This window comes from Chaetura pelagica, unplaced genomic scaffold (assembly GCF_000747805.2).
Source record: "Chaetura pelagica isolate M959 unplaced genomic scaffold, ChaPel_1.0 scaffold222, whole genome shotgun sequence".
Taxonomy (NCBI): Eukaryota; Metazoa; Chordata; class Aves; order Apodiformes; family Apodidae; genus Chaetura; species Chaetura pelagica.
In genome coordinates this window covers 8,113,673-8,129,142 of record NW_009952711.1, presented here as the reverse complement: position 1 = coordinate 8,129,142, position 15,470 = coordinate 8,113,673, and the positions used below count along the sequence as shown (strand labels likewise).

Below are 15,470 nucleotides of genomic sequence, written 5' to 3'. Positions count from 1 at the left end.
TGAAACTCAATATTGGTTCAGGTAGTGTGGTCTACAGTTTTCCCAAAAGGAAGGGTCATTATAATAAGAAAGGGTGAGCTCTGAAGCTGGCATTACTCTTCTGTGTACTGTTTTGTATGAAGTGACAACATCATGTGCCCTTACTGTTTTGTTTTTAGATATCAATGAATGTAAAATGGTCCCTAGTCTCTGTACCCATGGAAAATGCAGAAACACCATTGGCAGTTTTAAGTGTAGATGTGACAGTGGATTTGCCCTTGATTCTGAAGAGAGGAACTGCACAGGTAAACTGCATGGATGTATCTCTCATAACTTTGATTTGAAAAGGAAAAACTGACCTACTTTGAAAATACTGTGAATGTGTTCTGTGTTACAGATATTGATGAGTGCCGCATCTCTCCAGATCTTTGTGGCCAAGGCATCTGTGTCAATACCCCTGGAGACTTTGAATGTGAATGTTTTGAAGGCTATGAAAGTGGATTTATGATGATGAAAAACTGCATGGGTATGTTTTTTATACACCATATATGTGCAATAGTATGCTATGTGCTAGTAGGCTATGCGTGGTTTGTGGTTTTTCTCGGTTGGTTGGTTTTCATTTTGGAGGTTTGATTATGCCTGGGTTTAGGGCCCTCTCATTTTCAAGTCATGTAAAAGCTTTCTCTAACTTGATTTCCACTCCAAGTGTGACTTCACTGCTTCTGCAGGATGCCAAAGCAGAAATGAGCAAGTGCCAGGATTTCAGGATGTTAAATTTATTCCCATGATCCCCATTTTGCTAGATGGGACACCATCCTGAGCTTTGAAGTTAGAATAGATTAAAAACTTAGAATAAGCCTTTTAAAAAAAATGTATTTAATTTTTTAACTGCACTGTGGTGTAAGGGATGACTTGCTGTAGGAAAGTCTTCAGAGCTGATGTGGGCAGGCAGTGCAGTGATGGGTAGCAGAGCATGGGGAGGGGTGGGCTGGTGCTGGCCTCTGCAGTCACTGCCTCCCCTTGCCCCCTCAGACATCGATGAGTGTCAGCGCAACCCCCTGCTCTGCCGAGGTGGCACCTGCATCAACACAGAGGGAAGCTTTCGGTGCGATTGTCCTCCAGGCCACCAGATATCACCAAACATCTCTGCATGCATAGGTGAGACCTGCAGGTGAAATCGATGCTGTTCACAGCTTCTTATACCACTCTTGTGCTGCACCTGCATTGACAACGTTTGCTTTATTTGTTCAGACCTAAAACATGTTTCTCTTTTTCTTTTGCAACAGACATTAATGAATGTGAGCTAAGTACCAACCTGTGTCGAAATGGACGTTGTGTCAACCTGATTGGAAAGTATCAGTGTTCTTGTAACCCTGGATATCAGTCCACACCTGACAAGTTGTACTGTGTTGGTAAGGACAAAATCTTTATGGGCTCTCTAGCAAATGGGGAATATAAAACTCAAATAATTGTTTCCTTTTCAGGAGCTCCATGAAGACATTTTTAACTGTGATTCAAAAATCTAGTAGAGTCTGTCAAAATAGTATGCAAAAAACCCAAAATGTGCACACCCATTAGTTGTGAGGAACGAATGAATTAAATTATGACAGTGCTACAGTTAACTGTGTAGAAGCTTATTTTCTCTTGTAAATCAATTGTGACACATAAAGAATCACACTATTTTAAATGGCCTAAGTCTTCATACTTACATCATTAAGAAGGCATATGTTGTTAAATCCTGAGTTCTGCATTTCATTAAAAATCAGCATTCCTGACAGACCTACTCCTTCAAGGAATAGAATCGTGATTAAATTGAATTTTTCCCAATTTCATCTGCAATTGAATCAAATATAGGGCTTTTCACAGTAACTATTTTCCTAAAGCCACATTTTGTAAATGATGTTTAGCTTAAAACACATATTGTGCACTCTTTTATATGCATACATTTTATTGTGCCATGGAAATACATGAAAAATCCACTTACTTTAATTCTGCCTAGTAGATAGTTTTGTCCCTTGATCTTTATAAAGGCTTTGTTGCCTTCACAATGCTGTGGTAACGTAACAGTGGTATTCAAAGAATCATAAGATGGTTTGAGTTGGAAGGGACCTTAAAGTTCATCTAATTGTTATATGTGGAAATAGAACTGCAGAGGTATTTGTATATGCTGTCAGATAATATCATTCTTTTCCCTCTCTGGTTTGCCTGACATGCATTGCAATGCCTGTATTTGCAAACACTTGACTGTTCTAGAAGTGTGCAAATCTCAAGTGTTAGATTCTGGATTTTTATGCTATTCTGGAAAGTTGACTTAAGGTGTGTCCTTGAAATGTACTTTAAAGTAAAAAGTATTGTGGATTTTAACTGTAATTTTCTCCTTTTTAGATATTGATGAGTGCAGTATAATGAATGGTGGCTGTGAGAACTTCTGTACAAACTCTGAGGGCAGCTACGAATGTAGCTGTAAACAAGGCTTTGCACTTATGCCAGACCACAGGACATGCACTGGTAAGGGAGACTTTGGGAACGTTTTCACTGGAGGGTTTCAGTGGTTTAAAAACTGACCTTCTTTTTAACATTAAAGCTTTTGTAACAATTATATCATTTAAAAAAAACCCCAAAACACCACAAGAAAAACAAAATAAAACAAAACAAAAAAACAACAAACCAAAAGCAGCATGGAAAGTGAAGTTCTTTTTCTAAAGTAAACACCTCTGATGTGTCTGAACTGGACAACTGCAGACTGAATTGCTTTTAAGGGAATTGATTCTTCATCATTTCAGAAAGTGTACAAGCTGATCATGAATTGTAATTTTTTCAGTAGGAGATAAATTTTCTTTCTTAAGACAGAAATATTAGATCTAAATCCAAAATGTGTTGAAGTCAATGGAAAGAATAATCATAAACATAACCCAGAATGCCCTGCATGTGTACTCTATGGTTATATTGGAGAGAGAATAGACAGAAATGCTAGAAAAAGAGCTGATTGCACTATTCTGTGGTTGTGTGGTATCTGCTCTTAAGCAAGCAGGAAAATTCCCATTTTTAATTATTTTTTTTAGTCAAATGCAAGTACGCTGCATTACTTCAAAACTAAATGACTTTCAGACAAACTGAAATCTCTGTAGTATGAATCTTTCTTAGGCAACGGCTCTCTTGCACTAATCAGGGTTTGTGTGAAAGTTTTCAGAGCTCTGTAATGGCTGTGTGTTCTCCTTTGGGAGTCTGAGAGTCATATTCCCAGTAAGTGAATTGTACTCTGTGATTTCCACATGGATTACTGGAAAGATAATTCTACCCTTCTCTTACCTCTTGCTACACAACCACTGGCCTGCCAAGGCATGTGAATATTTGCCAGCTGTTTGCCAGTTCCATCCAAGAGCTCTTTGAAGAGCATGAGAAATATAACAGGGTTAATCCCTTGGAATGGAATTGCCTTTCTAGTTGAACAAATTGAGAGTTTTCTATACTGAATTAAGAGAGAGAACTCACATTTAGGATTTGTAAATATTTATAGACCTCTGACGAGGGTCTCAGTTTACCCCAAGGCCACTCACTACCATTCCAACTAGCAAAAGAGCCATAAAGCACAGCTAAATATAGTTTGCCCTCACATTGTTGCTTACTCTGTCAGAAAGATGTGGAGTAGCCAGTCTTGAGCAAGCATTGGACCCTTGTTCAAAAATGAAATCAACTAGAAAAAGTGCAAATTTGACTGACCCTGAAATTAAGTATTTAAAAATCTAAAATATTTAGATTAGAAATATTTTGGTTTTGGTCAACTTTCTAGAAGAGGCAAATTTGTACAAAAACTTGCCCAAACACCGATGTTTGGGGCACTTTTTCAATGCAAAAATAAACTACTTGATCAAAATGTGCCTCAGCCAAAATCTAAACCCAAGTGACAGAGTTAGAGGGAGCAGGGTGGAGCAGGGTTTTCTGAGCCACTTTTCCATTTTCATCTTCTTGGCTTGACTGGAGACCAAATCACTCAAGTGTATGCTTGGACAGTCTTAAGGCTCTCAAGTCTATTGGCTAGAAACAGTTCTGTGCTTTACTCCTACTTGCTCTTAGCCATTCAAAGATCTCTAAACTCAAAACCAGAGTGGATCACCTCCCTGTGTATTAAACTAAAAACTTTGTGATAGAAAACTCTAATCTTTCCCTTCTTAAAATTAAAAAGGGAGGAAGCAATTGCCTTTGCAGTGGGAAGGGAATGGATTCTCAGTGGTTTTGTCCACACATTAACTTGGCCATAAACATGTCCATAGAAGTTTGCAGTCATATCTTAACTGGGTGAGGAATAAAAAAAGCATCTTAGTTGTGCATTTTTGCATATTTATATCCAGCCTTGACTCTGAAAAATACAATTTCATTCATAGGCTATCCAGTAATAACCATTAGCTGTTTATTTTCTTACCACCCTCTAAGAAAGACTTGAATGCAATAGCCAGCACCTAAAAAGGTTTAAGGATCAGAAACACTAGACACCTTTAGATGTCAAGTAAACAAGTCTACCTAAGAAAATATCCAAAGATGTGAGAAGTCACTTTCACAGCCCCTTTTAGTACCAAAGAATACAGCCACCTGGTATTGAAGAGTTGTTAATTACATTTATAAATACTTGGTTAATATTCAAAATCTACATGCTGAAATTTCTCCTCTGCCCAAACTGAGTGAAAAGTAAGAAAATGTCATTTGTGATGATTTCTACTCATTGAACTGAATATCTGGTTTTATTGTGTTAGATATTTGTGCCTAGTGCAAGATAAAGTAACACTGTGATCTGAGTATGTGAAATACTTATTTTACGTTTTCAGTTTGCTCTCTTGTGTGAACATGTCTTTTATCTTTAACATCACACAAAGCTAGAAGCCATTATGGAATACATTTCTAGATAATTGAGCTAGTAAGAATGCTGTTCAGTTCAGTAGTAGGTCAGGTTTGAATTGGTGAGGTTATGCATAAATAATTAGATCAAGTAGGAGAAACAACAGGTTCTTTGTCAGCTGATTTTCCCCCAACTGTGAAATCAGTACAATGACAAGTTAGTAAATAAAGTTCTTTATTTCTGTCATTATTATCCCCATTTCTAGAGCTTAATTTTGCATGTTAATTCAAATTCCATTCCAAATTAACATCTCCAGGCTAATGTCCATGCCATCATTACTTGCTTGTTAAGATGAAAAGGGACTGGTCAGCCTTCTTCCTTGCAGAACTTGTGTATCCATACAAGCACTAGCCGCTAGAAATACAGAAGAATAATGAACATAATACTTTAACTTAAAGTGAGTTCATTTTCTGCAGCTGCATCATTACTGCAATCCACAATAGACTGGTCTGATAATGAGATACACCCTTTCTCTTGGAGGGGGCTCCTGAATCTAGTCCTTTTTGTGCTGATTTTTTTCCCATGGTATCACTGGACAGAGTTTCTGATTTTTGCTCTTGCTGGTCTGCACTGATGCTGACACAGGGAGATTCTAGGCATTTTTATAAATTTACCTAATACACCCCCGGGTACTCTGAAAGATTCCATGGCTGCATGAATATAATAGTGTCTGTTTCTGCAGCTTGGCCTCAGGCAGTGGTGGCCAATTTAATTAATTGAGAAAACAACTGACATGCTAGGGATTGTAACTATATGGCTGGCCTAGCCAGAACTGTTAAAAAAAACACCCTAAAATCTCTTAGTGAAACAAAGGTATGGACTGTAATTAGGCCATCATGAGTTTAACTCCGTGTTTCCAGTTTGTCACAACCTCTGAGATGGGTAGAGGTATCCTGTGTGCATTATGACTTTTTTTAAGCTGTGTCAAGGCCAGTAGTTGTGTCGCTGAATTTGACTTCAGAGCTTACATTGACTTTTCAACAATGATAGATTGTATTAAAGAATCTCCAGTTGCTTGTGGCCATCTGGTGTGACAAAGGTTCTGTATTTTTTTTCTGTCAGTGACATTTTTACCTACAAAGTTGGCTCCTGTTCCTGTTGGAGTCAGAAGGGGAGTGTTTGCCACTGACTTTAGCTGGAGTCAAGGCACTTACACATCAGGACAATTTTGCAATGTACTATTCAGTTATTTGCAAGGATTTAATCTTTATTAGAGCATTAAAAAGTTTTATTGCCAATATTATGGTTAGTTGGTAGCATATTTTAATCAGATTTTTCCCTGTAGATATTGATGAGTGTGAAGACAATCCTAACATCTGTGATGGAGGCCAGTGTACAAACATCCCTGGAGAATATAGGTGTCTTTGCTATGATGGATTCATGGCATCTGAAGACATGAAGACTTGCATAGGTAAGTGGAAGTACACTATTTTCCAATTGCATTAACTAGGGAAAAGTTATTTATTAAGCTACTCTTTACAAGTAGGCAATGATATGTAGCGTATTGCTCTTCTGCCCTAATTTTGGCCATCTGATCACAGGACCATCCCCACTGCACAAGCAGTCTTCATCAAATGCAGATGTAATCTCTGTGCATCCATATAGACTGGGATGCAAACATGATGATCAATAACATTGTATCTTTGGGTCCTCTTTCCATGAGGTTTTTATGCAGCTCAGAAAAAGTGTGCTTGCAGAAAGGAAGTGCTGGTGGGTGGTGCCGTGGGAAATTTCTAGCAAAATGTGTATACACAGACGCATATATGTGGAAAGCATCATAGTAATTCTTCGGATAATGTGCTGAATCTTAGTCTCTATTTTTCAGGAAAGTTGGAATTAAAGGCATGTTTATACTGTTAGGGTAATATAGCAGTATTAAACCAGATCCAAAATGTATCCTAGGTAAGGAGTAACTAACCTAGGCAGTTTTCTCCTCCATGTGTAGACTTATTTTTGTAACAGAAGATTGTATCTCGAGAGATTGCCAGTTAATTTCCAAGAATTTTATTTCTTAATGTTAATCTATTAAATCTTAATGCTTTTTTTAGATGTTAATGAGTGTGATCTGCATCCGAACATCTGTCTGAGTGGAACTTGTGAGAATACAAAAGGCTCATTTATCTGTCACTGTGATATGGGATATTCAGGCAAGAAAGGCACAACTGGTTGCACGGGTATGTTTTAAAATTTGATTATTAGCTTTAAGTCGTGAGTGTTCATGCCCTTTTCTTCAGTGTTCCAAACTGCCTCTCACTGTGCTTCTTTTCACTTATTTGTGCTAAGTATTGCATCTCTTATCCAGATTTGCTGAGGCTGTGTTCTGCTGAAGTTCAGTGGCACAGCTTTGAGCCTGATGCTGCTTCTGCTTAAACAAGGGGCAAAATGTCCACTGGGAACAAAATCGCACATATTACTGCATTGCTGTTGGTCTAAGAGAACAGAAAATGCCATTGCTTGTAAATTGACAGACTCCTGAGGACCTCAGTGCATTTGGATTAGTTAATTGTATACTATGCATGCAAATAACAGGTATCTGTTCCAAGCATTATTTTGGCAAACACAGATAGTTTGAAATAAGTGCTAAAATAAATGTTCAGTTTTTGCAAAGTGGCAGCAGTACAGCTACTCAACTACATGATATCAGCCAAATCAGAATTTGCATTATTTTATGTATTTCCAGCAAACTGAAATGAGATTAAAATATACAGGCTCCAGGGGCATGATATTAATAATACTAGTGCTGGTGTCTCAAGCCAAGGTGTTAGATTTTGTCCAAATATGAATGCAAACATATGTTTAATATAATTTTTAATGTAGACTTTTAGGGTAAACACATTTCTGGCAATGTCTTTCAATCAAACTTTTATTCTTAGTCTGCTCTTATTTTACAGAGTTAATAATATATTTCTGTAAGAGCCCCAAATACATGAAGCTGGTTTTTTACAACTCTTGTAGAAATCTGAGAGCTGGAGTCGTATTTTGCATATTGGACTGAGGATGAATAGTTGTGCATTAGGAAAGCTGCCTTTGACTCACTTATGAACTGATCTAAATCCAAGAAATCCCTAATTGTACCCTGTAGACCAACATTTCAATGTTCTTTGTTTCCCTGCTAAATTATGTGAAGATCTTCAGTAGTGTAGACCTGAGAACCTTTGTGCTGATCAGTTACACATGGCGCAGTATCACTCGTAGTCTAATGGGTGGTGGTCAGGAGCTGTCAGGGAACATGAAGCAACTAGTAGAAAGCAAAAGGCGGAGAGAGGCCATGGAGGCAGGGGAGGAGACTTGAGGTATGGCTTCTGGGGAAGTGCCTGGAAATAGCCACCATTTTGGCATCATGTGACACAGGGTAGTAGCAAATGTCCCAAGCAGTACTTCTCTGTTAATAGAGAGGCAGGGAAATACCTTCCTCCTGGTCCCAGCCAAGCCCTGCCCTCTGGATGGATGCTGTCTGCTATGTTGGCTCTTGCCACATGTCCTTCATGTCCTTCAGCCCATCTTTTGCTGCTTTTGAGTATAGGCTGATGCCCCAAGGAGAATGGCACTCACCAAGAAAGCCATCAGGACACCTTAATTACAACAAATGATGTAGAGAGACTCAGTAGTTTGAAAGAGGCCAGTCATCTAAGACAAAAAGTGAAGCATCAGCTATGCCAATGCAGCTGAGGTAGAACTGTACTCAAAAAAAACCACACCAAATCTTTTGGATGTAAATAAGAAAAGGGAGGAAGAAAAGCAGGAACTTTCTAGGTTGAGTTCATGCTAAAGAAACTCTCATTGTGACTGCAGTTTGCAGATTCTTACATTCTGTTTTTTTAAAAGGCTGATTTACTGGTGGAGACCTTTGTGTTCCCCACCTCGTGCTTGCACAGTAGTACAGCAGAGAAGATCTGAACTTCCCAGGCTTTGGTATGGCAGCCCATAAGAGCATCCTTGACTTCTTGTGGAAGGACCTTGCCAACAGCACCTTGACCCACAGGATTCAAATCTTGTCTTACAGACAGATCAAAAGCATCCATAGTTTTTAGGAACTCCCATGGACAAAAAAAATAGATAAACGTGTTCAGCACTTTGATGGGGAGGATCTCTATTTCATGAGAATAACTGAATAATGTCCTCTGGGTTCCATTACAGTTTTGTCTAAATATTTCAGCTCCCTTGTCATTACTGATTGTTTCAGTTTTAACAAAATAAACATGTTTTTTTTCCCAATCATTTTAGAGTACTCAGATTCCACCCACTGACATAGATTCCCATCTCACACAGATGTCAGTTCCCCTCGTCCTTGGTTCTCAGTAAGAATGTGGACAGAGTTTAGTAACAGAAAAAATATTTTTAAAATATGCAAAAACATGCATTGTAGTTGCAGGTTTCTAAGGAAAAGTGCTACAAATGGTTTAATTTCCATTCACTAGGCAAACTGTAGCAAGACTGACTTAGAGCAGTTAATTTTACATTTTTCTAGGCAGGCAATGGTACATAGTGACTAGAAAGAAGATGGCAGAGTTTTCCCCAATCCCAGTTCCAGATTGCCCAGCTTTACGACAAATATCTAGTCTCTGCTTTTCTTGTCTTAAAGTATTAATGTGCTTGTGCAGAGATGAAATCCTGTATTGGGACTTGTGTTTGTATTTTGTGATTCATCCCCACTCTGGAGAATTGTCTGTAAATTTGCAATATTTCACTGTTGATGTAGAGCCTTAGATTTACTTGCTCTAATATTTTCACAGAGGAACAAATTTTTCTCTGCCTCTCTCCCAAAACCTCCTATTTGCTTCTGCTGGAGCTTTGCTTGCACAGGCCTAGGGCACTTTTCACAAAGTCAAACAGAATGAGGTGAACTTGGGGGCAAAAGTTGCCTGAGATGGTAATCAGATCCAAAATATACATGCTTTAAAAGTCAGGTGGATTTCTCCACAGCAGGTTCAGGGACTTGGAGGGCTAAGACCAGGCTCTGACTCTGCAGGGGTTGTGTTGGTGCTGTTTGGAGACAGGCTGCTGGAAGATGTTCAGCTATGGCCTTGGTGTGGGATGTGAGGTTAGAGAGCTTGGTCTAGAAGATGACTTGCTGTAGTGCAGTGATGATGATGATGATAGTGGATGAAGGAGTGAGTGCACATTGCACCCTTTGATGGCTGATAGAAGCATAGAAAGAAAAAGACACCTGATATGGTAAAAGGAAGAGGTGTGAGCACTGTCATTTGTCTTCAGAAATAGGTCCATAACATTTTGGGACTTGTAAAATGTGCTTGCCTGTTTCCCCTGCCTTTGGCTTCTGGCCATTAATGACACATTGTGTTTCAGTCTTGATGGCACAAGAGAGTTCTGGTATCAGTGAAACAAATACGTTTTCCCTTATGAATCTGGGAGCTGGCTGTGTCAGGCCAAATACCAGAAGATAATAATACTAAGATGCTGCCAGCCAACTGGGGGTATTACAGAAGGAGCATATTGTGAGTAGGCGCCTGTCCAGCAATCACACACTGCCTCAAGCTGATGATGTAAGGATGGATAGCAGGCAAAAACTGAGCTGCCCCATGTGAAACTTCAAGAGGTGCTTACAGTGCAGCATGTTGAAAAAATCCAAGAGTGACTCCAGAAGAGGAAATTATTTTACAGGTACAAAGCTCAGAACAGGGAAATTTTTCCATATATTTTTCTACTTGTGTGAGCACTAAGTTGAAATTTACAGTTTTCTCCCTCTGAAATGCCTTCCCTTTTACCTACCTGATTACATGGGCAGCAAACCAGGAGGAGGAAATGCCTTATGACTTCCACCAGACGACTGGCCCTGTGGGAATGAAGCCCAGGCCTGAAATACCAGTGAAACGTCAGTGCGATAAAATGCACAGATATGCAGAGAGCGCCAAAAAAATTAAAAAGTCAGAAAATGCTTAAGGGATTTGAATAAGTCCTAACAAATAGTACTGATTTATAGGTGGAGACTGAATTAGATTCACACTTTGCAAAGAATCCTCATAGACAATTGAAGCCCCGATGAAACTTAACAGAAAATGTAAATGATACACAAGAGTACTGTGAGGTTTTCACACGCTGTGATGAAAGTGTGAAGTTTTGTGGGTCAGTGATCACCCTCATTCTGTTTAAATGCAGAGGAATGACTTGGGTGTCCAGAGTTTAAGTAAGAATACAGGGTCTTATCCCCATGCTTCTTTCTGGCCAAATTTAATGATTCACTTCCAGACTGTGTAGAGACGCACTGTGCAGATACTGGCTAGCCATTTCTTTCCATTGGTTGCCACGTTTGCAAACATAGTGCCAACATGACAGGTATACATGCTGTGTATTTTTGCTGCACATCCTCAGCCCTAAAAGTTTGTGCCTCTGTGATTCATGGGAGAGATAGTTTAATAATTGCCAAAGGCTTGAGAGAAAAAAAGTTTGTCCAGAGAAGGCAACTGAAGGAGCCAACGAAATAGTGACTGACATTTTTTTTTCCCCAGAGTGCTTGGGATTGTTATGATGTCAGATCTGCATATTATTTATTGTGCGTATTCTCATCTGTTGTAGGCAGACAACTCCCTTAGTATTAATGGGAGTTGTGCAATTACAAAGCTGAGAACATGTGTGCAGCAGGACTGGGGCACAATGGGACCGGCTGAGGATGCAGCGTCAGTCTGGAATTGGAATGTCTTTATTTTCCTTGGCTTGTCACAGCTTCATGCTGGATGTAGAAGGAGACAGTTGATATAAATCAATTACTCACTCCTTTAGTCCTTAGTGAAAATCCCCCTGAAGTCAATGGGAATAGACCATCGTTGTGTGAAACCCTGACTTGAGTAGTGTCCTCCTGTGTGCTCTTTGGGTCGTGATACCTTTACTCAGACTGAGTAATGCCTTTCCCTTCAAATGATTACACAAAAATAGTTGGAGTGTTTGAAGTGTGTAGTACTGTTTGTACTGTCATGCAGACAGTAAAATCTGGACTCTTGCTCTTATTAAAGATATTTATGTTGAGTTAATTTTTCCCCTACAGAGCTCAACTTCTCCTTTTTGTTTCATTCTGTGAAGCCATAATTAAATACTTATGGCAATATAAATCCATATTAAGCTCCAGTATAAGCAGGCATAAATTCCATTGATTTCACTACCTTGTTTACACAGGACCATGTTTGGTCTAAGATCACTTTTGCCATGGAAATAATTGCAATGCCATAAATTTGGGCTTGTAACTTAGCTATGCAATGAGAGGAGAGAATAGGATTTGTAGCAAAACAACATTTGAATTAAATGCAGATAGCTTCGAAAATAAGTAAAATCTGGGACAAAGCCACTGATGGTATTTTATATGTTTTTTTATAACAATAGAGGCAATATAGGCCCACTGCTGAATGAGGTGGGTGCCCTGGTGACAGGACATAGAGAAGGCAGAGGTACTGAATGCCTTCTTTGCCTCTGTCTTTACTGCTGCACACTCTCCCCAGGAGCCCCAGATCCCTAAAGCCCCAAAAGAAGTCAGATAAAGGAGGAGTTTGCTTTGGTAGATGAAGATTGGGTAAGAGATCAGTTAAGCAATCTGGACATCCATAAATCGCACCTGTGGGTGCTGAGTGAACTGGTGGAGGTCATAGCTAGGCCACTCTCCATCATCTTTGGTAAGTCATGGGCAACAGGAGAGGTACCTGAGGACTTGGAGGATGGCAAATGTCACTCCAGTCTACAAGAAGGAGGACTTGGGTAACTATAGACCAGTCAGCCTTACCTCCATCCCTGGAAAGTGATGGAACAACTTGTTCTTGGCACTATCTCTAGACATATCAAGGATGAGGGGGTCATTAAGAGCAGTCAACATGATTTTACCAAGGCAAAGTAATGTTTGACCAACCTTATAGCCTTCTATGAAGAAGTAACTAGGTGGATAGATGATGGTAGGGCGGTAGATGTGGTTTGATCTTAGTAAAGCACTTGACACTATCTCCCACAGCAGCCTTGTAGATAAACTGAGGAAATGTGGTCTTGATGATCAGGTAGTGAGGTGGATTGTGAACTGGTTGAAAAGAAAAAGTCAGAGAGTTGTGGTCAATGGGACAGAATCTAGTTGGAGTTCTGTGTCTAGTGGAGTCCCTCAGGGGTCAGTACTGGGACCAGTACTGTTCAGTATTTTCATCAACAACCTGGATGAGGGAACAGAGTGTGCCCGCAGCATGTATGCTGATGACACAAAGCTGGGAGGAGTGGCTGGCACACCAGAAGGCTGTGCTGCCATTCAGTGAGACCTGGACTGGCTGGAGAGTTGGGTGGGGAGAAACTTTATGCAATTCAACAAGGGCAAGCGTAGGATCTTGCATCTAGGTAAGAACAACCCCATGTACCAGGACAGGTTTGGGGCTGACCTGCTGGAGAGCAGTGTAGGGGAAAGGGACCTGGGAGTCCTGGTGGACAGGAGGATGACCATGAGCCAGCAATGTTCCCTTGTAGCCAAGAAGGCCAATGGCATCCTGGGGTGCATGAGAAAGGGTGTGGTTAGTTGGTCAAGAGAGGTTCTCCTCCCCCTCTATTCTGCATTGGTGAGGCCGCATCTGAAATATTGTGTCCAGTTTTGGGCCCCTCAGTTCAAGAAGGACAGGAAACTTTGAAAGAGTCCAGTGCAGAGCCACAAAGATGATGGAGTGGAACATCTCCCTGATGAGGAAAGGCTGAGGGAGCTGCGTCTCTTGAGCTTGGAGAAGAGGAGACTGAGGGGTGACCTCATCAGTGCTTACAAATACGTTAATGGCGAGTGTCAGGAGGATGGAGCCAGGCTTTTTTCACAGAATCCTAGGGGTTGGAAGGGACCTCGGAAGATCATCTAGTTCAGCGATGACCAGTGATAGGACAAGGAGCAATGGGTGCAAACTGGAGTGTAGGAGGTTCCATATAAAAATCAGAAAAAACTTCTTTCCTGTGAGAGTGGCAGAGCACTGGAACAGGCTGCCCAGAGAGTTTGCAGACTCTCCTTCACTGGACATCTTTCTGTGTGATGTGCTCTAGGTGATCCTGCTCTGGCAGGGGGGGTTGGACTAGATGATCTTTTGAGGTCCTTTCCAACCCCTAAGATTCTGTGATTCTGTGATATGCCTCAATCAGCTTTCATTTAAGGATCTGAGAACCTTTCCGTGCATCAATAAATAAGCCTTGTGATGTCCCTGTAAATGTAGGTGGTATTAAAAATATGTGTTGCAATTCCTATTTCATCTTTACCCAGGTAAAAAGCATTAAAATCTATTGAATTCTTTTCCTGGAAAAAAGCTGAAAGGAATGTAAGGATTTCATTAAAAGCAAGTGGAATGGCATTTCAGTCGATGATCTCTTAGAAAGTTGATTCCATTATAAATACCCATGTTTGGATATAGATGTATGCTCACAGTTTTCATTCCACCAAAGATTCCAGGCTTTTTATTGTGAGTGTCAAACAGCTTATGAGGGAACAAGTGTCCAGTGCAAGGGCACTAGTGTGATGCTGCTGCTGTTTCACTGGGGGATGTTAATGGAGGCATCCAGATGCAAAGTGTTGGTGGGGCAGAGCAAGGTGGGATGGGGTGGAGTCACTTAATGTATTGTTAAAAATTTGTTTTAGATCGCCTTACATGTAAGTCTTTGCATGACTTCATTGTGGTGTAGCTGTTGCACACAAGTTTCTGTTTGTGTTTTCAAGTGGTTTAAAAAAATTCTTGGCAGAAATCTCTCCACTGATGATGCTTTTTGTATTGGTTTGTTGTGCTCTACAGGGTATAAGGAAGCATGTGATTATTTGTATGTTACAAAGCATCAAATAATCAAATACAGTAATATTAGTTTTTAGCAGTGGTTTAACAGTTTGGATTTTTAAATCATGCAAAGTTTTAAATATAGTTTTTGCCTCAGCTTTTTTATGTCAATGTATACTGTAGCTGACCTCTTGAAATTCCTTCTAGTCTTTCCCTTCAGTCCAAGCCAAAATAAGGGTTTTTTCTGACCACCCTCAAGATTTGACAGACACTAGTTTCCTGTTTAGGATGATGTTATCTTCATATGAGTTTCTGCACATGCTAAAGGCAAATATGCTCTGAGATTAGCTGCTCTTGACTGTTATTTTAAGTTATAAAAGTAAGTGTCCATTTGCATGTTTTCAGGCTTGTTGATGCAGTCAACAATCCTTAATAGTAGATTCCAGCTGCCAGATTTCGATCTGTATCTAGACTTAAGCATTCAGATTATGGGAATACTCATGTCTGGGGTTTTGATTCAGAGCAATGCCTCATTTAGAAAGAAACCCAGAAAAGTAAGGTTCTACTATACAGACTTAAAAAAACCTGCAAACACAAACCCAACCCACCAAGTCAAAAAACCCCAAATCAACTGTGGGTTTGGATAATTTCTCGATTTGAGTATTGAATAGTAGGATGACAGATGTATGTTTTCTACTTCTCATAGGCATGAGTAACTGTTGTGAAAAGGGCTTACAGAAAGGACACAGAACCTTTTGTCTAAAGAAGAGTGAGTTGAAAAACTGTAAGAAAGGGTTACAAAAGAAATTATTAAGACATTACTTGGACAGTTTCCTCAATAGCTCCACTTTCTTGTCCTCTTTAAAGAGCTAATTGTTTTTAGGTACAAT

At 39.8% G+C, this 15,470-nt stretch overlaps 1 protein-coding gene across 1 annotated transcript in view; it reads left to right on the top strand.

Annotated features, from left to right (window-relative positions):
• FBN1 (fibrillin 1) overlaps positions 1–15,470 on the top strand; it is a 141,470-nt gene that overhangs the window by 84,785 nt on the left and 41,215 nt on the right. Inside the window, exons 24-30 of the mRNA XM_009994455.1 lie at positions 159–284; positions 377–505; positions 1,012–1,137; positions 1,266–1,391; positions 2,365–2,487; positions 6,156–6,281; positions 6,919–7,044. Of these exons, the coding sequence (XP_009992757.1) occupies positions 159–284; positions 377–505; positions 1,012–1,137; positions 1,266–1,391; positions 2,365–2,487; positions 6,156–6,281; positions 6,919–7,044 (882 nt within the window). The remainder of the gene's footprint in view (positions 1–158; positions 285–376; positions 506–1,011; positions 1,138–1,265; positions 1,392–2,364; positions 2,488–6,155; positions 6,282–6,918; positions 7,045–15,470) is intronic.